Source organism: Nomascus leucogenys, chromosome 15 (genome assembly GCF_006542625.1).
Source record: "Nomascus leucogenys isolate Asia chromosome 15, Asia_NLE_v1, whole genome shotgun sequence".
NCBI lineage: Eukaryota > Metazoa > Chordata > Mammalia > Primates > Hylobatidae > Nomascus > Nomascus leucogenys.
The window spans coordinates 81,198,092-81,220,702 of record NC_044395.1 but is presented as its reverse complement, the minus strand read 5'-3'; the positions used below and the strand labels follow the sequence as shown (position 1 = coordinate 81,220,702).

The following is a 22,611-nucleotide window of genomic DNA, read 5'->3' as shown; positions in this document are numbered from 1 at the left end:
CTAGGCTTCCCAAAGTCCTGAGATTACAGGCGTGATCGACCGCATCCAGCCCAAATATTAATTTTGAAGCTTTCTTACATCCTAGGACATTGCCAGAATAGCTGCTGGCCCTCTTGAGTTGGAGTCATTGTTCATGGATGCATCCCCAGTGCCTATATGCTCAGTGGCACGTAAGAGGCACTGAATAAGCATTTGTTGAATGAATTAATGAACACTTTTGATTACCTGGGCCCATCCAACTTTTCCCTTCATCCTTCCAACATAAACTTTTTCTGTCTGTGTAACATTTGGTGGAAAACTTCCTGAATCCCTTAGTACTAAATGGAACACCCAGTCCATTCTGTGCTGACAATAAAACCAGTTAACACCCATTGTGGAGGAGTGATTGGGCCAGAATCTTGTTCCTTAGTAAGTTCATGTCTCACCACAATGCAGAACTCAAGAGAGGGCTGCTTTTCTCTCTACTCCAAAGGTGAACACAGACCCTTCCTCATTATCCCACATCACTACTGAGACCAGAATAACATGTTGAATGAAACCTGCTCGAAGGTTTGTGAGTAAGGAAATAATATAAGGAGAATAACTTAAAACAGGCCACTGGGTTTAGCTGCTTTCAGAGCCCAGAGGCCTCAACATATCCTCGGCCCATGCTTTTTCACCACCAAAACAACACACTTAGGCTCTTCAAAGTCCAACTCCCAGGGAACCCCACCTGGCAGAAGGAAGATATTTCATTTCCTTCTAAAGCTCACATTTCAATATCCCACCCTGCCCTAAAATATGCCTCTTTTTTGGGTGACTGACACTGGGAATGTCTTCTCCCTTCTAAGGATATACACTCCAAATTAAGGAGAATGGCCTTTATCCTCCAGTGTATACTGCAGTTTGAAATGTACTTGGCATACAGTAGACTTGGAAAAATTGACTGAATCACTCGAATCACTTTGCTTCCCTGGTGCAGACGTTAAGACAAGTTACATTAACATCTTTTGTTCCATGATGGAAATTAGCAATGTGTGCTCCTTTTGCCTTTGACCCTTCCTTCTGCATCTTCCTTTGCCTTAATTTTTAAAGTGCAGCAGCATGAGCACTTTGGTGGCATAGAATTTTCCTTGCTATGTGAACATTTAGTGATTTATCACTAGAACAAAGGAGAAACCCAAATATTTCAATTTTGTTCATCCACAACATGTAGTAACAATCAACTGGAACTACCTGGAAATATACGGGAACAGAGTGCTCTTGCAGGGTGCTTAAAAAAAAAACACGATCTATGGGATCTATGGGATCAGGCAGACCTGGGTTAGAATCCTGACTCTGCCATTTCTTCGCTTCAGTTCTTCAGATTTGGACTCTTGAGCAAGGCGCTTAACCACAGTGAGCCTCATTTCCCCATCTAAGACATGAAGATCATGATGGTATCACTTTATAAGGATGGTTTATAAGAGGGTTAAAGCACAGATAATACACATAAAGACTGGTACTTAGCAAGCATTTGGTAAATATTAGCTGCTATTATATCACCCCATAGGCTGAAATGCTGCATATCACACTACATGGGCATTTTCAAGCAATCTAAGAGGCACCCAGGAGTTGTCCATTTATCTTTATTCCTTTATTTAATCCTCCCCATGTATTATATAAGCTTAGGTATATAACTTCTATTACATAAAGAAGTAGTAAAGGCACAATGTTACTTACACAATTACACGTAGTGAATTAGCACTTTTGTAACTCAGAGACATGAATGTCAACAATTTTAGAGCAGAGCTCATTTGCATGGCTGTTGTGACTCTGCAGACAAGCATTTCAAAGCAGGCCCCCCAACCAGGGGCATCAGAACCAGTGGCATCAGGGGAAGTATAAACAAAGAAAATTACAGATTATTGTGCCCACACCCCAGAAATTTTGATTCAAGTTTGAGATAGGGCTGACAAATCTTTATTTTTCCAAAGCTCCCTGAGTGATCTATATGTATAACCAGGCTCTGAACCACTGATGCAGAGCACCATCATTTCTTGATTGGAATGGATGCCTGAGGATAGTAAAACAACAAAGTTAAAACATGCTGACTTTTTTTAGACCCTGAAATTACCGATTTGGTGATGGATGTTAAGGTTGACAATAAAAACCATTTCTCCAGCGTGGTCATGGCTTAAGAGAGCCATGTGCTTTCCCCAGGTCATGGATGGCCTTGTTCTCCAGCAGTTCCATCTGCTTGTCTCTTGGTCTCACCACATTGTTCAGCATTGCTCTAACCACAGTCACCACAGGCACAGAATGCCCACTGGCCCAAGATTCTGGTAAGGAGCCAAAGAACTTTCTAACCAACCATTCACCTGGGCGAGATTCTTGCCTATCACATAACAGAACTCTAAAATAAAAAGAAGGAAAGAAAGAAAAGCAGAGGAAGAGGTGGTAAATTGCACTGAGACCACAGTGGGCATTATGGACAAAACTGTATCCCCTTAAAATTCTAATGTTGAAGCCCTAATCCCCACTGTGTCTATATTTGAAGATAAGGCATTAAGGGAAGTAATTAAGGTTAAATGAGGTCTTAAGGATGGAATAGGACTAGTGTGATGGGACTGGGGTCCTCATAAGAGGAAGAGACATCAGAGGTCTCTCTCTCTGCATACACAAAGAAGAAAGGCCCTGTGAGGACACTGCCAGAAGGTGGCCTGTCTGCCAGCCAGGAAAAGAGGCCTCACCAGACACCAACGCTGAGAGCACCTTGATCTTGGACTTCCAATCTCCAGACTGTGCGAAAATAAATTTCTGTTAAGACACCCGATCTGTGTGGTATTCTGTTATGGCAACCCGAGCAGACTAATACAGTAGACTTAAGGTTTTATTTGGCGCATGAAGAGGATTTAAGAAGGCAGCAAATGCTGTCCAGGAAGTTCCAGACTATTCTGAAGCGGGCCCCACCATCTACCCTTTCTAAGCAAAAAGGTGTGTCCTTCAGAGAAGCAATCTACCTCTAGCCAATGTCTTTCATATCTTAGATATTTCAGCTGTCAGCCTTTCCAAATGAAAAATTAGCATCTAGGGATTAACCAACAGTGGCATACTCTCATTCAGTATAAATACTATACTTACCCAGGTCTAAATACAGAGTAACGATCAAATTTTAATTCTTCAACCTTGGCTTCTACTTCTCCCTATTAAGAAAAAACACATTTTCAGTATTTAATCGAGACCAGCTCACCTGGGTGAAGTTTAAGAGAGAATAATTTGTGGTTTTGAAGATAATCTGCTTTTGCAGATCTCAATACTCAAAATATCCTTATCTAGAATTTTAGGTTCCAAGGAGTGTGGGAAATTAAGGAAGAGATCATTTAATCCTGATGTGTAGTCTTGCATTTAAAAGATCCACTAAATGAGTGAATGGCTGCATAGTCAGTCCTCTCACTTTATTGATATTAAAACAGATTCAGAGAGGGTAAGTCATATGTTAGTAAAATCATAAAAGAATATCCTCTATTTAGTCCAGAATTCATGTTGCATGCTAGCAGACACTAACTTTTTTTGGTTTATAGGTAGTTCCAGTGGGTCAGAAAACCATAGACCCACTATATTACTCACTTCTTAAACCTCACAAAATTTTAAGACGGATTACATCTAGATGATGCTTTAAATCTAATTTGTTAAATAAAATGCATTTTCAGGGCAGGCATCTCTGGAAACAAAATGCCTGAGGAGCTCAGCCCACAGGCACTTCCAAAGGCCTGTGAACTACCACACAGTCATGCACGCCTCCTTCTGGGCCCGTGTGTACCACTCAATTGGCACTTAACCTGTCTCATCACAGACATTTAAGTAACTTTTTTTTTTTTTTTTGAGACGGAGTCTCGCGCTCTCACCCAGACTGGAGTGCAGTGGCGCGATTAAGTAGCTATTTTTAAACATCTTTTTCTTTTTTAAAATTTTTTAATTTTTTAATTATAATTAATTAATTATTTATTTATTTATTTATTTATTTTGTGATAGAGTCTCACCATGTCACCCAGGCCGGAGTGCAAGGGCATGATCTTGGCTCACTGCAACCTCCACTTCCCAGGTTCAAGCAATTCTCCTGCCTCAGCCTCCCGAGTAGCTAGGATTACAGGCATCCGCCATTATGCCTGGCTAATTTTTGTATTTTTAGTAGTGATGGGGTTTTCACCATGTTGACCAGGCTGGTCTCGAACTCGTGACCTCAAATGATCCACCCACCTCAGCCTCCCAAAGTGCTGGGATTACAGGCGTGAGCCACAGCGCTCGGCTGTTCTTTTTTTTTAATAGGTGGTTTTTAGTATATACACAGAACTGTATAACCTTCATCACGATCTAAGTTTTAAAATATTTCATCACCCTGAAAAGAAATCCCATATCATTAGCAGTCACTCCCCATACCCTACCCTCTGGGGATCTAGTCAACCACTAATCTACCTTGTATCTCTATAGATTTGCCTATTCTGGACATTTCATATAAATGGAATTATATAATTTGTGGCCTTTTGTGACTGTCTCCTCACACTTAGCATAATATTTTCAAGGTTCACCCATGTTGTAGTATGTATCATTTATCTTTATAGCTGAATAATATTATATTGCATGAATATATCACATTTTATTCATCTATTCATCAGTCGATGGCCATCTAGGTTGTTCCCACTCTTTAGCCATTATAAATAATGCTGCTATGAACAGTCATACACAAGTTTTTATGTGGACACATATTTCTTAGCTTTTTTTTTTTTTTTTTTGAGATGGAGTCTCGCTCTGTCGCCCAGGCTGGAGTGCAGTGGTGCAATCTCGTCTCACTGCAAGCTCCGCCTCCTGGGTTCACGCCATTCTGCCTCAGCCTCCCGAGCAGCTGGGACTACAGGCACCCGCCATCACGCCCGGCTAATTTTTTGTATTTTTAGTAGAGATGGGGTTTCACCGTGTTAGCCAGGATGGTCTCGATCGCCTGACCTAGTGATCTACCCACCTCGGCCTCCCAAAGGGCTGGGATTACAGGCATGAGCCACCGCGCCCGGCCCATTTCTTAGCTTTTTAAAAGATTTGTCTCTATTAGCAGTGTGCATAAAAGACATACCATAGCAGGCTGAGACTGCTATCCTTAGAAAGGCCTGTTGCAAGTTTGGCCCCTGGCTTGTGCTTGCAAACTTGGATTTTCGGTGTGTTCCCACCATTCCCTATCTGATAAGAGTAATGTACTATGCCTAAACTGTCTGCACAAATAACGTGGTTTATGCTGAAAACTTGCCTTTCTTCTGGAGGGCTGCAATTTTGCTAGGCCAATGTGCCTATGTAACTGGCTCCCATAAAAACCCTGCATTCCTAGGCTCAGATGAGTTTCTCCGGCAGAAAACATTCATCGCTGGAGAAATTAAGCACATCTTGTGCAAGCTCTATGGGGAGAGGCCTCTTGGAAGCTTCTACCTACTTTCCTCCAGACTTTACCCCACACACCTTTTCCCTTTGCTGATTTTGCTCTATATCGTTTCAATGCGATAAGTTGTAGCTGTGAGTATGACTGTATGCTGAGTCCTATGAAACTTTCTAGTGAATTACCAAACTTGGGGGTGTCTTTGGGGATCCCCCAATATAAGCAGATTATAAACTCCTTGAGGTCAAGGATGGTACCCAATAATGAAATGTCACATGTCTGGAAAGTGTAACTTCACCCTGAACAGATGAGGAAACCAAAGCTTATAAACCCTGAGAACAGAGGACACGAGGCCCATCCAGTACTCTGGGCTCCACATCCTGACACATCTCCCCACAGCACCAGCAGAGTGCCCATAAAGCACATGATTGATCCAGGCCCCCAGAGCTGGCCCACCATGAATGAATGCAATTGAAACTTCATTGAGTAGAATAAATGTTCCTAAAGAATAAAGAAGTTTCCAAAATTGGGTGGGAGGGGGGAGTTCACACACACATGGAGGCTGAGAAAATAAGCAATAAATACTAGGAATGTTACACACAGTAGTTGAAAGATTATTTCGGAAAGATAATCTTTCCAAATTGTAAAAGCAATTATATATCGTTCAGCGTCATTGTGGGTTGGATCATTTGGTGGTCATTTCTGTCCTTTATTAATCTAATTCATAATCCCAGGCTGCAGGTAATGCAGGCCAATTGCAGTGAAATCAGAAGTGTCTTTCCGTTGTATTGGCCTTAATATTTGCTGAGGCTCTGTCATGGTCCAGTCTCTGCTGGGTCCCTTTTGCATGTATTAGTGACGAAGGCTATTCATTATATAATGGCTAGTGGCATAGGCCTTGGAAGCAGACAGCCTGGGTTCAAGCTCTAGCTCTGCCGCTTAACAGCTGGTGTTTTTTGTTGTTGTTTGTTTTGTTTTGTTTTTGAGACAGAGTCTCACTCTGTCCCCATGCTGGTATGCAGTGACGTGATCTCGGCTCACTGCAGCCTCTGCCTCCCGGGTTCACACAATTCTCCTGCCTCAGCCTCCCGAGTAGCTGGGATTACAGGCATACACCACTGTGCCCGTTAATTTTTGTATTTTTAGTACAGACAGGGTTTTGCCACGTTTCCCAGGCTGGTTTCAAACTCCCAGCCTCAAGTGATCTTCCCACCTTGGCCTCTCAAGGTGCTGGAATTACAGGCGTGAGCCACCATGCCCAGCCAACAGCTGGTGGTCTTAATATCACAGTACCTGTTTCCACACAAATGCACATAAAAGCCCTCAGAACACTGCCTGGCTCATTTAATGTTAGCTATTTTTTTAAAAATCTGATTGAATCATTATTATAACCCAATGAGTCAGTAGTAATGCCTTTATCTTTAACAATGAGGAAATATCTTATGTATATTTTCTTTCCTAAAAGGTATAAATGTTGATCTTGCCAATGAGAGCAAAAATCCTATTTGATAACCTTTCTCAGAACCCACATGTGTCAGTATTTTGAAAAACAAGTTGGGCCTGGTGCCCCATGCCTGTAGTCCCAGCTACTCAGGAGGCTGAAGCTGGAGATTGCTTGAGCCCTGGAATTTGAGGTTGTAGTGATCTGTGACCGCTCCACTGCACTTCAACCTGGGTGACAGAGCAAGACTTTGACTCTAAAAAAAAAGAAAAAAGAAAAACAGACTTTTTTCCTTTTAAGAATTGTTCTAAACTCTGACAATTAAGTGGAAACTTTTCCATTCTTCATTGGTGGCTCACTGATCTTCATTGGCAATTTCACTGGTGGCTCACTGATCTTCATCTGGTTCAAAATACTATTTTAGGATAGGTGAGATATGGCTCAGCTATAAGCCATGTGAAAAAAATCTGGAAATTTTTATTATTACAGGCTGATCATGTGCCAACAACATAATAAGGATGTTTGGTAAAATAGTAACAATCTTATATCTAATTTTTTTAAAAAAATGTAGTGTCCACAGCGTGAATAGTACTCCCACTGCAGTTCCAGTATAATATCACTGCAAAGTTCACCCTTAGCAAAGTGATGCAGTCATGAAGGAGCTAGACACAGGAACCCATAAAGAATGCTGCAAGGACTTAAAGGTGTTATGCCTGGGAAACATATAATTAAGGAGGCCATAATCTCCAAATGTCTTAAAAACTACAATGCAAAAGAAAGACTGGATGTATTTTTGTTATTTTAAAAGGCATAATTGATAACAATTAGCATTTACATAGCAATAAATTTCACTTCAAGGTAAAGACTTTTGGACAAGTAGATCTGACCCAAAATAGAAAAAATTGGCCAATGAGATAGTAATCTCTGTAGTGCTGGAGATACTTAAGCAGAAGCGAGATGAACTTCTGTAAAAGGACTTCACATAGGAAAAGTCTATGGCTGAATGATCTCTGTGGCTCTGCTGCTTAAACTGTGGGCACCTGGGGTGCAATGGGAGGCACACAAAGACAAAGCCATGCCTATCTTCCAGCAGCATCAATTTAACTCAAAGAAAAGTTAATAGAAACCTTTTAAATTAAAATAAACAGGGATATGTATAGTACTAAGAATAGCAAAATGTGCATAAAATTTTAAAACATAAAACATAAGACTTTTAAGAAAGTTGAGGCCAGACGCAGTGGCTCATGCCTGTAATCCCAACACTTTGGGAGGCTGAGATGGGTGGATTGTTTGAACTCAAGAGTTTGAGACCAGCCTGGGCAACATGGTGAAACCCCATCTCTACCAAAAATACAAAAATTAGCCAGGCATGGTGGCTCATGCCTCTAGTCCCAGCTACTTGGCGGGGGCAGAGGCTGCAGTGAGCCAAGATCATGCCACCGCACTCCAGCCTGGGAACCTGTCTCAAAAAAAAAAAAAAAAAAAAAAAAAGGGAAGAAAAAGAGGAAGAAAAAAAAAAGAAAAGAAAGTTGAGTTTGTAACTAGAATACTGCTTCAGGATAGATTTCTCCAAATCTCTAGAAAAATAAAAGCTCTTCTTTCCTCTCAGTCATTAGGGAAACTGACGGAAAAGTTTAAGAATCACTGCCTCCAAGTCTCTTCCAATGCTAAGTTGCCATGCTGACAGTCAAGGCTGGAGACGCCATATCTCATTCCATTTCTTGCTGGATAATTAATAGAGAGGAGGACATTGGAAATTACCTTTCAAATCATTCCCGTTTACTAAATATATTCCTGCAGTCCCATAGCCATACAAATGCATAATATAATGTATTTGATGTTTTTTGTATTATATAATATTTTATATACTTGAGTACTGCCAAATAGCTAGGGTTCTCCAAAGTGTATGAAAAACAGAAACTTGCACAAACCTTAACTTGTAGATATAAAAAATTGCTTGATTTATCAGCTCCTTTAGAGGATAGCAAGTTGAAATGTTTGCACCCTCCAGCTTTTGCCAGCTCTGCAGACTTTAGCACATAATCTCGGTCAACACGAACAAATCCCTCCTAAGGGGGAAAAGGACATGAGTTATTTCCAAAAAGCAGGAAGTTCATCTTAAAGATTACTATTTGGCTTGGGTAGCAGGCTGGGAGGCCCGGAGGGATGGAGATCTAAATAAAATGTGTCCAAGCAATACATGAAAGTCAGGCTTAGACCCTGGGAAAGGCTCCAGGTCTGGTCCTCTGGATAGACATACCAGCTTATGCAGCAAGGCTGGACTGCAATAAGGAAACAAGGACAATGACATTGAAACACAGACACCAAACAAATCTGCAAAGAACAAAGGGAACAATTAAGATCAGGCTGAGAAACTACTTTTAAGCCAGACATTTTTTTTTGTCTTAATAACTTTACAACTTTACACGCCTCTCTGTTTTCTGTGTCAATTCTAATGTGGTAGGGTGTCCGAGTATGGGTGAGGACACTCCCCAGGCACTAAGAGAACGAAGTCTACTTAATTCCCAATTTTTGCGTATGCTTTACAATGTACCTCACACATTAGTAAAGAATGCATCCTCGAATTTTTTTATTATGGGTCTCTAATCAAAAATGTTTGGAGACACCCGATCTAGATTCAGTCCAGTGAGAGCAGTGGCTGGGTCTTTTTTCTTAATTCATCTCTCAGCATCAGCACATGTCCAGCATACAGTAGATGCTCCAAAAATGAATGAACAAAACTCCAGTGAAAGCAGAGAAAAGGTAAATCCAGTAAGAAACAAACAGAACTAAGTGGTAATAAAAAGGGGAGGGAAGAGAATGACACAAATAACAGAATATAGATTCACTTCCAGGGCCTAACTGAAAAGCATGCACCTTTACCCAGAAATGGGAATTCCAAGGAGTAACAGTCTCTTGAGACCACCATAAATTCTGGCATCTTCAAACCCAAGACAGCTGAAGACAAGTCTAAAGTCTATTGAAGCTGAACTTCATAGGTAGTCACAATTACAGAACGAGTTCTTAAGAGTAGTAGGAATTTCAAATCTGAAGACTAGACTACTGCCCCCGTGATTGACTGATTGAGACAGAGTCTTGCTCTGTCACCCAGGCTGAAGGGTAGTGGCATGATCTCCACTCACCACAACCTCTGCCTCCTGAGTTCAAGTGATTCTCCTGCCTCAGCCTCCCAAGTAGCTGGGATTATAGACACACGCCACCATGTCCGGCTAATTTTTGTATTTTAGTAGAGACAGGGTTTCACCACGTTAGCCAGGCTGGTCTTGAACCCCTGACCTCAGATGATCCACCCACCTTGGCCTTCCAAAGTGCTGAGATTACAGGTGTGAGCCACTGCGACCGGCCTGATTTTTTTTTTAATTAAAAATTTGCTCTGCAGTAGTTACTGATTCTAAATGTTCTATTTGGTAGGGTGATGTGTATCTTTCATAGAATGTTGGCAGGTACCTTAGGAAATATCACATCCAGTCCCCTCATGATATAGACGGGAACCAAGGTCCAGTGGGCGGGTGAACTGTTAGCTGGGAAGTGGGAGAGCCGAGAGCAGAGTGCAGATTCTGGACTCTGAGCAGTGCTCTTTTCACTGTACCCATGTTCCTTTTTTATCCCCCACTCTCTCTCGCTAAATGAAAATGACTAATCCGTGATTGTGGTAGGCAGAATAATGGTCCCTCAAAGATGCCCACGTCCTAATCTTTGTGAATATGTCAGGTTACATGACAAAGGGGAATTCCATCACAGATGGTATTTAGGCAGAAGCAAGATGAATCATGCTAAAACAACAACAACAAAACTGAATTTATTTCACTAGTCAACTGTGTCATTTTGTTGTAATGAACCCATTATTAAAATCAGAGTTCTAGTAAACTGGCATGAGGGGAAGAAATAGATGTGGAAGAGAAATTCAGTGTTTAGAATTAGGGTGCTAATCAGCTGGCCTTGAAACAGAGAGATTAGTTTGAATTATCCATGTGGGCCCAATGTAATCACAAGGGACCTTAAAAGTAAAAGAACGAGGCAGAAGAGCAGGCTGGAGTAATGCAACCTAAGAAGGGCTTGGCTACCACGTTGCCAGCCTTGAGGATGGGAAGGGGACCACAGGCCAAGGAATGGGGGTGGCCTCTAGAAGCTGAAAAATGTATGGAAATGGTTTCAGTCCTACAGCCTCCCAGAAAGGAATGCAGCTCTGTTAACACCTTGATTTTATCTCAGGGAAACCCGTGTCAGACTTCTAAGATGATAAATTTGTGTTGTCTTAAGCTGCTAAATTTGAGGAATTTATTAAAGCAGCAATAGGAAACTAATACAGAATTCAATTTTAAAGCAACAGGCCCATGCAGATTTTTTAACTGTGTATGGAAGTATATCGTAAAAGTAAACATAAGTATAAGTATAGAGCTCAATAAATTTTCATAAACTGAACATGCTCTACCACCAGTTCCAAGATCAAGAAATAGAACATTACCATTACCGTAAAAGCCTTCCTCATCCTCCTTTCCCATCACTCACAAGTGCATTTTTAACTGTATCCACCACCTGGAGGACAGTGCTATTTTTCTGCCTTACTTTTTCTACCTTAGTTTATGGGTAATATAAACTTACCTCTTTACTCACGAGTCATCACCATCTCCTTTTGTATACTTTTTGTTGTATACTTTGACACTCAATCCTAAACAACGGACTTGCCAAGCTGTCTATATACCGACTCAAATTCATGCGTTGCTTTTAAAATCAGTGTAAAGCAAACCAATTTTAATACTCAGCACATCCTGAGAGAGAGAAGTGATTACCCTCAGAGCCATTCTCCAAATGGAGACTTTAGATGTGCTGAAAGTGTGCCAAGAGAAACAGCCAAAACTACATAGAAAAATTCTAAAACACTGAATTTTTCTTCCATATCTGTTTCTTCCCCTCATGCCAGTTCACCAGAACTCTGATTTTAATGACAGGTTAGTTATTCACAACAAAATGACACAGTTGACTTAGTGAAATAAATTCAGTTTTTTTGTTGTTGTTTTAGCAAGATTGATTGGAAGGATTATTATAGTCGTCTGTTAAAATACTTTTTCTTTCATCCGTTCCTTTAAAAATAAGGGAAAGATTCAGCCAATCACAAGTCTCCGGACCGACGCTGTCTCTCTCACTTAATCCAGAGCCAGTAAAAGGATAATTTGATTAAACTGAGACCCTAATTTATTTGGCTTTAGTTCTGGATCAACCTCTCCTTAATAGAGTGCTGTCGTCTCCAATTGTTTGATGAAAATTAAAGTGACATAAATACCATGGGACTTTTTCAATCTGATTAGTCAGCTAAGGCACATCAATACCACCCCAGCCATCAGACTTTGGCGTCCTTCCTTTCACCCACCTCGCTAACAACTGACAACCGCTCCTTGAAGGACGAGCACCCACGCTGCTGCAGAGACCCCCACACTTAGCTCATCATCCCTGCTCAATGGGGCCTGTTGACAAGGTGCCCATACCTTTCTCCATTGCTGTTCTCTGGACAAAGCTAAATATTGTTTTATTAGCAATCAATGGCTGTTAATCCAAAACGATTTCGCAAATCCTCTGAGCCTTCAAGCTGATTATAAATACGCGTTTTTCCAAGCCCACTAAATTTTGAATTTCACTTCCGTCACCCTGATGGCGTGGCCTTTTAGCTGGTGAATGAAACTCAAAAGCAAAAGGGTCAACAGCTTTCAAAGACTAAAAAATCAAACTGAAGCATGGGTCCTGATGACTGACTAGGAGGTATCACACACCAATTTTCTCTGGAGTGAGGAAGATTCTATATACAGATGAAAGGAGCGATCTCTAAAATCTTATTCATGCCCTTTGTTGTTCTCCAATAGCTCGATTAAAAAAAAAACAGAAAAACTAACTAAAACAAAGTTATTTCATATCTCAGAAACACAATTTTTAGAAAAACCGTACTTAGTTTCCCTAACCATGTGGACAGACATCTCTTCTGAGAGTATTAAGTCCACACGTCATTCTGTCTTTGTGATTCCATAGCCAGTCTGTCCTGCTCTAAGCTAGGAATCTGAGTCCCTTCTGGAAAAAGGAATTAATTAAGTTCCCACTATAAAGTCCTTTCCCAGCACCCTCTCAGAAAGAATAAACACAGTATACTACGCTCAGTAGAGATATCCTCATAGGCTCCACAACATCAAAGGCAACAAATTCTCCAATGACTCTTAAAGTCTTACTAAAATCCAAAGCTACTAAGTATTTCTTCTAATCTTCTTTACCAGTGCCTGAAAACTAAAAACAACATTCTGGCTTCAGAACAACTCATCCTAACAAGGTATAGTATTTCAGTGCTGACTGATAGGACAAGTGAGCACATCTAAACGACTCAAGAAGGTCATGGGGTCAGGCACGGTGGTCTGTGGTCCCAGCTACTGAGGAGGTTGAGGCAGGAAGATCGCTTGATCCCAGGAATTTGAGTCTAGCCTTGGCAACACAGTGAGACCCTGTCTCTAAAAAATTAATTAATTTATAAAAAAGTAAATCATGGGGATCTTTTTCCAAGAAGGGTGGGTCTATCATTTTGTAAAGGTCCCACTCAGCCATATTTCTGCTTCAGGTTCTTTCTCCTTCACTCCCTTTCAATCCAACCCTATAAATTAGACCAGAAAACAAAGATGCTGACAAACACCAAATGTTATAATCTGAGGCACCTTTTGTTTGTGTCCTGGAGGGCATCTCCATATTTGATGTTCAATGGTAGGGGAAAGATCTTGGTTAGAGAAGGAGTTCTGGATAGATAAATAAAATAAAGCAGATACTGAGTATTCCTGGGTCAATCTATATGTTCTTGAAAAAGTTTTCCAATTGGACATTCTTTCTTCTGTGTTTCATAAAGTCAAAGAATTTTTCAGGCCGGGTGCAATGGCTCGTGGTAATCTCAGCACTTTGGGAGGCCGAGGCAAGCAGATCACTTGAAACCAGGAGTTCAAGACCAGCCTGGGTGGGAAGCATGGCAAAACCCTGTCTCTACAAAAAAAAAAAAAAATACAAAAATTAGCCAGCCATGGTGGCGCGTGCCTGTGGTCCCAGCTACTTGGGAGGCTGAGGTAGGAGGATTGCTTGAGCTGGGTAGGTGGAGGCTGCAGTGATCGAAATCGCACTCCTGCAGTGAGCTGAAATCACACAACTGCACTCCAGCCTGGGCGATGGAATGAGACTCTGTCTCAAAAAAAACACAAAAATGTTTAAGAATTTTGCAGTAGGAAGGTGGGTTCACTGGTCACCTCCTTCTGACAGACAAGGAGGCAGTGGCCTCCAAAAGCTAACCAGCAAACTCCAGGCTCCATAGCTACTTGGCAACCAAACAGGGCCTGTGATCTGGGTCCCTTGAACCAGCTAGGACCTCGCCACTTCACAAGCCCCCTCCTAGACATCAAATAAAACAACAGAGATTAGAACAAGGGTGGACAAACTTTTCCTGTAAAGGATCAGACAGTAACTATTTTTAGCTTTGCAGGCCTCTGTTGCAACTATATAGCTCTACCATTATATTAATAGCACAAAAACAGCCACAAATAATACATAAAGTAATAAGCATGGCTGTGTCCCAATACCACTTTACGTATAAAGACTAAAATTTGAAGTTTTTGGCTGGGCGCGGTGGCTCACGCTTGTAATCCCAGCACTTTGGGAGGCTGAGACGGGCGGATCACGAGGTCAGGAGATCGAGACCACGGTGAAACCCCGTCTCTACTAAAAATACAAAAAATTAGCCGGGCGTGGTGGCGGGCGCCTGTAGTCCCAGCTACTCGGAGAGGCTGAGGCAGGAGAATGGCGTGAACCCGGGAGGCGGAGCTTGCAGTGAGCCGAGATCGCGCCACTGCACTCCAGCCTGGGTGACAGAGCGAGACTCCGTCTCAAAAATAAATAAATAAATAAAGACATTCTTAGCTCACAGGCTGTACAAAAACAGGTGGCAGCCTGTATTGCAAACCTTTGAATTAGAAGAGCAGATCATTAGAATCAGAAGCCATAAGATTCTAAGGAGATGGGCCATGAGATGCCTAATAAATGTCACAGTGGCCACATTAATCACATTAATGACATCATCCACTCAACAGAAAACAAGAACCTGGACTTCTGGAGCCTACTACTACCAGGTGAGGAGACAAATGAAAAGGTGAAACCACATCGAACCACCTTGAATTCACTAATCAAATCCCTCTTTTGATACAAATAAGGGGAAATGAACTATTCTCACTGGCATCTCTAAGTTTTTGTGCTTCACTCCAGGACAATACAGATATGGTTTTCAAAGCCTATTTCAATCTTCACTAGCAGACAAGTTACTCACTAAAGCAAGGTGAAGGTTATCTAGGACCACAGTACCCAGAAAACCAGCAAGTGAGGAGAATTAATACACCCTAATGCCTCTTGAAAGCAGGTTCAACGAGAAGGACAGGGTTGACTGCATCAGGATCTCCCAAGGAGCCTGCTAAAAATACAGATTCCAAGCTTCCAAATTCAGAGATTCTGATGCAGTAGATCTGGATCAGGGCCAAGTCAGGGAGCCAGTGCATTGACTGAACAACCATGTTCTGTGAATATGAAAAGGAAGATTAGCATCTACCCAGCTACTGCTAAAGGAAATAGTCTTCCAAACAGCTGAAGAAAGCTAATAGACCTTTTCCTAGAACCAGTGTCAATAGAAACCTGAGTAGACTGAATTTTGTGGGTTGGATTACATCCCCCCAAAATGCATATGTTGAACTCCTAACCCCCATTACCTCAGAATATGACCTTACTTGGAAATAAGTTCACTGCAGATGTAATTAGTTGAGATCATACTAAATAGGGTGGTCCCTAATCCAGTATGACTAGTGGTCTTATAAAAAGGGGAAATGTGGACATAGACGCAGGTATTCAGGGAAAATACCATGTAAAGAGACACAAAGAGAAGGCTGCCATCTACAAGACAAGGAGAGAGCCTTGAAACTCAAGGGCTCAGCCTCAGAGCACTGACCAGCCTACTGAGACCCGGATCTCAGACTTCTAGGCTCCAGAACTGTGAGACAATACGTTTCTGTTGTTTAAGCTACTTGGGTTATGGCAGCCCTAGCAAACTAATACACTGAACATCACAGGGAAATAAGCCACCTACTCAGAGGATCTCAATACTGAGACAAAAAAGGTGAATTTCTTGAAGTTTCTCTGCTGGAAACCCAGACTGCTAAGGCAATATATGGGATGTTCCAGTTACAAAATCCCTAGTGAAGCGTACTAGTTTTGCCACTAGCTTTGTAGTACTCATATGATAAACAACCCAACGAACTCTTTTCTACAGAGAGGGTTGCTGACCCAGAACACCAGCTGGGATAAGCTTGGAAATCCACAACCCCCACTTAAAACACTATCGTTACTTAGCCACGTATGAACTGTCACCTCTTTCATATTGGCTGAAGTTATCACAACCTCCCAACTTTATATTGTACACAGCCCAAATTAGTTTTTTTTTTAAGCCCCCCAAAACAAACAAAACACTTTTCTGGTTTAAGTGTCAGCTTGCTTTCCACCACTAACCTCTTAAATCATTTAAGTCCTAATTCATTTCTAAGCTAGGTGAATAGTCTAGGCTCATTAGTCTATTCTTGCTTACTAGTTAATTACTTTTATCTTTCCAAATTGATTTTAAAGGAGAACAAAAGGTATTGAATAGCCTGAGAGGTGGAGAATCAACCCCATTAAAAAAGAAAATTCTGGATAGTGAAGACACACAATTCCTCTGATTAAAATTGCATTACCCAGTTTGAACACAAAAAGCAGTTTAGACTTTTCCCTGGCACACCCTATAATGATATTTGCCTTATGTCATGAAAATCAACCCTTCTATGCCTAATGCAGCATTTTGTTTTGCTGACTCACCACCAAAACCAGGTTGGCACTTGAGACTGCAGTGTCCTGGAACAAAAGTTTTTCGATGCTTTTGGAGGGCACACCGCTTGTGACTGTGCCTGGGACAGAAAAGACTGTACCCACTGTTAAGCAGGAACATGACCCTTTCTAGGAGAGATAATGTGCCAATTCCTGGGAAAGTCAAACTTCTCTATAATCCACAGTTCCCATCACAGAGCTTAAATCCCAGCTGTGTTCCAGGATAGATATGCAGAATTGCAGAAGATACGGAAATACATCTTGATTGAAAGCATACATAGAGTTACTCTTTGCATCACAAGGAGGCCCAGAGAAATACATCTGAATCTAACTACTTGGTTGGTATAAATGAATAGTTCTTCATTATATGCTCCCTTAATGATTCAGGTGAAAGGGTCTGGCTTATAAACCTAAGGAGAGTTCCCACGGCAGAGTCATAGTCATATATATATATCTTTTTCTTTTTTTTTTTTCTGGGATTACAGGCATGAACCACTGTGCCTGGGCTAACCGACTTTATTTATTTATTTACTTTTTTCACTTTCTTCTGTTTTATTTATGTATTTATTATTATATATTTTTAAATTTTACTTTAAGTTCTGGGATACATATGCAGAACATGCAGGTTTTTTCAGCTCCAGCATGTAAATTCTGCCAGAGGAATAAACTATAGTCAAAGTATAAATTAAATAAGATGTACCTGCATTAACATTTGCCCAGAATCCATGAAGTAAACTCTGACTTCTAACTATGTAGTAAACTATGACTTCTGGACAGGAGCTGACTCAATTTAGAACACCATTAAAAAGAAAATAAAATGTGTGTTAAAAGAGTTTTGCGTCAGTAAAGACTGAATCATCAGTGGGGTTGAATCATCACTGAAGGCTGAGTCATCGCTGGAGGCTGGTTGAATCGTGCCTGTGTTCTGATGTTCTATTCCAGAAGTTTAAAGCTCGACATGAAAATAGGTTGAAGCAAATTACTCAAGTGAGACAGAACATTTCTAATTTAAAACATTTATTAAGGGGAAAAAAAGCTGATTGTTAACAGTATAAACCAATTACTTTTACTCAGACATCACGGTTTCCCTTAGTCAGGGGATGTAGTGATAGCGATAATCACAATAGGCAAAATCACATAAATATTTACGACGTCTCCAGCACTGGGGCCTGAACTCAAAGATTACTTTGAAAGACGAACTTATCAGTACTATTAAAAGGATACCAAAGGTTAGTGCAGCATATAGAATCTTAAACAATAAAGGCTTATTCACATTTAAGCATTGCAACAGGCACAAAGAAAAAGAGTGAGCAAGAAAAGAATCCTTGATATTACTGGCCAGCAAAAAGGGAAAAAAGCATATGCCTTCCTTACCGCCCCGGCTTTCACTCTGGTGGTACCCAGGCAACAGAATCCAACATCATGACCTTGAAAGGCAGAAGCGTAGTCATCCAACTTTTCAAAGTCCACCACTTCTTGATTCTAAGCAAGAACACAGTTGTATGTAGTTTCATGTTATTTAAACAACAGACCAAAAACCCCCTCTAGATTTAAAGACTAAGTTACAGAACATTACTGATAGGCCTGTCCACTTAACATCAAATTTTACAAATTCCTTTTCTCCAACCAAAAATCAATGAACCTCGATTCAAAATCAACAACACACACATATACCCACAGTCTATATAACTGGATTAGGGGTGATCCAGATTTCTGAAGTCAGGTTCCATTATAATCTCTCTCTGGAAAAATAAAAGACCTGTGTGTAGCTTACCAGGAAGGAGACCACTGACGTAAGATGTGAGGGCAAGAGATGGCATTTGGCATCTTAAAGAAGACCTAGCTGCAAATCTTGGGCTTGCTACTCACTAGGCATGTAATTATGGGCATCATACACTACAGCTTTTTTTTTTTTCAGCTGTAAAATGGTGGTGATAATCTTTCCTTCAGTCCAATCCATGAACCATTTGCATTATAATTAGTCAGGGAGTGCTTAATAAAAAGGCATATTCCTACATCCCACGCCAATAGTTCTGAATCAGAATCTGCACTTTTAACAAGCACCCACCTTAATTCTCACGCACACAGAAATTTAAGAACCTCCATCTAACCTTATAAGTTTGCTGTATAACTTTAAAAAGAAAGCATGATAAATTCCTATCATCCAGGAACTCAGATAAAATGTTGGTTTCCATCCTTACCGTCAGCTCTGAAAAGAATTTTTCTGGCACTGCCTATGACACTAAAGAAAAATAGGGTTTCACTGTAATCTCAGCACTTTGGGAGGCTGAGGTGGGCAGATCACAAGGTCAGGAGATCGAGACCATCCTGGCTAACATGGTGAAACCCCGTCTCTACTAAAAATGCAAAAAAAAAATTAGCCGGGTGTGGTGGTGGGCACCTGCAGTCCCAGCTACTCGGGAGGCTGAGGCAGGAGAATGGCATGAACCCAAGAGGCGGAGCTTGCGGTGAGCTGAGATCGCACCACTGCACTCCAGACTGGGCGACAGAGCGAGACTCCATCTCAAAAAAAAAAAAAAAAAAAGAAAAAGAAAAATAGGGTTTCACAAAGTACCTAGTCAGACAGATGTGCCACCAAAACTCGACACTCAAAGCACAGATTTCAAATTTCAGTTTCCTTTTTTTTTTTTTGAGATGGAGTCTTGCTCTGTCACCCAGGCTGGAGTGCAGTGGCACAATTTCTGCTCACAGGAACCTCCATCTCCTGGGTTCAAGTGATTCTCGCACCTCAGCCTCCTGAGTAGCTGAGATTACAGGTGTGCACCACCACACCCGGCTAATTTCTGTATTTTTAGTAGAGACAGGGTTTCACCATGTTGGCCAGGCTGGTCTGGAACTCTTGACCTCAAGAGATCCCCTGCCTTGGTCTCCTAAAGTGCTGGGATTACAGGCATGAGCCACCACACCCGGCCTTCAATTTCAGCTTCTAATTACCATGAATATCTGACACAGCCCATGAAACTGGTGAGAACACATCTGCCTCAGCCTGAGGAAAGATGTCTGTTTTAAATAAACAAGTCCTGATGGACCAAAGGCATTCACACCATGACCTGAACACAGACCTGCGAGAATCAAGAACATTTATTTGCAAGATGGCTTATTATTTGTAATGTTCTTCCTGTGAAACCTGTGGGGCCAAATTCTGTAGCTGTGGTGTCTTGAGATCACCCTATATTAATTTGTTCAAGTTCACAGATAATTCCCTTTAAATAAAGAACAGAATCTCCAAGAAACTCAGGCTTCTGATATTTAGGGGGTCATGACAAGACAGAAGTCTGGTATATCATTCCTATAATCATAAAAGTGTAACTTAGGCTGGGCACGGTGGCTCACGCCTGTAATCACAGCACTTCGGGAGGCTGAAGCAGGAGCATCATCTGAGGTCAGGAGTTCGAGACCAGCCTAGCCAACATGGTGAAACCTTGTCTCTACTAAAAATACAAAAATTAGCCAGGTGTGGTGATGCACGCCTGTAGTTCCAGTTACTTGGGAGGCTGAGGCAGGAGAATCGCTTGAACCTGAAAGGCAGAGGTTGCACTGATCCGAGATCGTGCCACTGCACTCCAGCCTGGGGGACAAAGTGAGACTCCGTCTCAAAAAAAAGTTTACCTTAGAGTGAAGGGAATATTCGATTTACAGACACAAGCCTGGGAAGTCAGGCAGGGCAAATTCTTGTAAGTGAATAACCCCACCTTTCATTGCCATAGACCTTTCTCACTCTGCAAAGCAGTTTCAGAATCCCTGACAATATTAGTGTGAAGTGCGCAGGTTGACAAAATCAGGAAAGTGGCTGAGAAAATTCTCAAGGTCACCAGGGCTGCCTCTAGAAGTCAGCTTGCATGACCCTGAAAACAGTGCTCTTCTGTCTCACCAGCCCCCACCCCCATTACAACCAAGACCCAGCTTTATAGGGTTGCAGATGGAGAGAAGGGCTTTGCCCAACACCACACAATGAGCGGGAGGCAGGCACACCTGGGCTACAATCCAGGAGTCGGACCTCTGGGAGGGCCTCTCACAGACCAATCTTGGCCAAGTTTTGATGGCCTCTCACTACCCCCACCGCTGGCAGGGCAGTATTCAGCCTTTAGGCATGAAATATGTTCACCTCGCAGAATCCCGGGGGTCCATTTGAGTCCCAGCTGAAATACCCACCACATTTTTATAAGCTTCCTCGTCGAAGGTGAGCTTTCTCCGGCCAATGAGCGTGACTTTAGAAAACAGGCCCTGCTCCAGGATTTCCTTTAAGAGCACTCTGCCGGTTTCTCCGCTGGCGCCCAAAATAAAGACGGATTTATTCTGCATCCTGAAGTCTTCCCGAAGCTTCGACAGTGCTTCTGTTTCGGCCATGCTGGGGAAATAACATCGACAGGTGCCGGTCTTAAAGTGTCGGGGGACTGCCCGTCCTTATCGCGAGGAACAAGGGCTGTTTATCTGTTAGGGAGGAGGATATTGTTCTCCGCAGTCCGGGCTCTGGGGAAGGTGCTGAGTCACGTGCGGGGCGCGGCTCCCCGGCCATCTCCCGCACCTGAGCCAGCAGACCCATCGGAAGGGGCCCGAGCTGGAGGGTGCGCCCAGGTGCCACAAGCTGCTGGCACCACTGGGCATCCCCCACAGTATCTCTGGCCCGGCCAGGAGACCGGGCCCAGCTCGGTCCCATACGCGGAGGGGTTACCTGGGGCCAGCCCCCGGCCCTGGGTCCTCACAGCGCAGCAGGAGCAGGGCGGCCACCAGAGCAGCCGCGCCCGCCGCGCTCAGCGCCGCAGGCCCGACCATCAGAGTATCCCACCTTCCCTGGTCGGCCCGGGGGATTGGAGGCGACGGAGCCAGCGCCTACCCGGCTTGGTCTTCCGGGTGGCCTCGCGGCGACGCTGCCTTGCTCCGCCCACAGGGGCGGGACCTGGGGACGAACTCCTGGCACCCTCACAGGCGCGGGGAAGGTGACCCCGAGAGCACGTGCGTGGGGCCGCGACCCTTCCTAAGTCAGGAATCTGCAAGACCCTCTCTCCGCGTTTTCCCTCACCTGCTGGGCTCAGCTCACCCAGGCCCCAGCTAATAGACTTGCCAGACTTGATCTTCAATGGTCCCCCAAACTGGAATGTCAATTGTATATTGGCCATCATCTCAAATTCACCATGTCAAAAACTTAACCCTGCCCACCCAACCACCCCAAACAGGAATAAAACAAACCTATTCCTAGCCTGTCTTGGGTGTCACTGTCCCTACATACACATACACACACCCCTCCTTCTACCCTGTCAAGTCAGAAATCAGGCTATCGCCTTTGATTCCTTTCTTTTCTAGACTTTCCACATTACAGATTTATCAGGTCCTGTTATCCCATCTGCCTTACAAATATTTCTCCCATGTAATTCAAGCTCTCATTATATCTCCCCAGAATAACTGGTCTCCCTGCCCAGGTCCTGGCCTAATTCGGTCACCTAGATAGTTGAACTCGGGTGACCTTCCACACCTGTGATTAAGGCTTCCTAGCCCAGATTAGTAGTTTGGAACACAGCTATCTACACTGGACCTGTCCTGGATCTTGGAAGTCCCGAACAGATGTTAGAATGACAAGCAGAAATCTGAATAATTTCAGATTGTTCAGGTTGTGTTGGGAACATTGGTCATTTGGGGGCCCCACCTCCCATCTAGAAGCCAATGAAACACATTCCCTCTTCCATCTCCATGGGAGTTATTATACGTAGGCTTTGCCTAGGCTCAGTCAACCAGAGGCTCACACATAGGTTTTCAGTTTTGGAGGAGTAATGCAAAGATGCAGTGAAGGCCTGAGATATATGTGGGTTGGTTGGGGCAAGGGTATAAGATTATGGTATCGTATGAT

General features: G+C 42.6%; 1 protein-coding gene across 4 annotated transcripts; it reads right to left on the bottom strand.

The window, feature by feature from the left end:
* Nucleotides 1-1,589: 1,589 nt before the first annotated feature.
* On the bottom strand, nt 1,590-21,662 carry HTATIP2 (HIV-1 Tat interactive protein 2). Of its 4 annotated transcripts, none has more exons than XM_030828845.1 (6): nt 21,604-21,662; nt 20,922-21,117; nt 18,123-18,230; nt 8,753-8,890; nt 3,103-3,164; nt 1,590-2,374 (listed from the first exon to the last, which is right to left on the bottom strand). In XM_030828845.1, exons 2-6 carry the CDS (start codon nt 21,114-21,116, stop codon nt 2,149-2,151), a joined length of 729 nt encoding a protein of 242 aa, XP_030684705.1. In that variant the 5' UTR covers nt 21,117; nt 21,604-21,662; the 3' UTR covers nt 1,590-2,148. The 4 variants fall into 4 exon arrangements, with proteins under 4 accessions (XP_030684705.1, XP_030684706.1, XP_030684704.1 ...); XM_030828846.1 differs by having other exon boundaries at nt 21,556-21,652; XM_030828844.1 differs by having other exon boundaries at nt 21,442-21,615.
* Nucleotides 21,663-22,611: the final 949 nt, after the last annotated feature.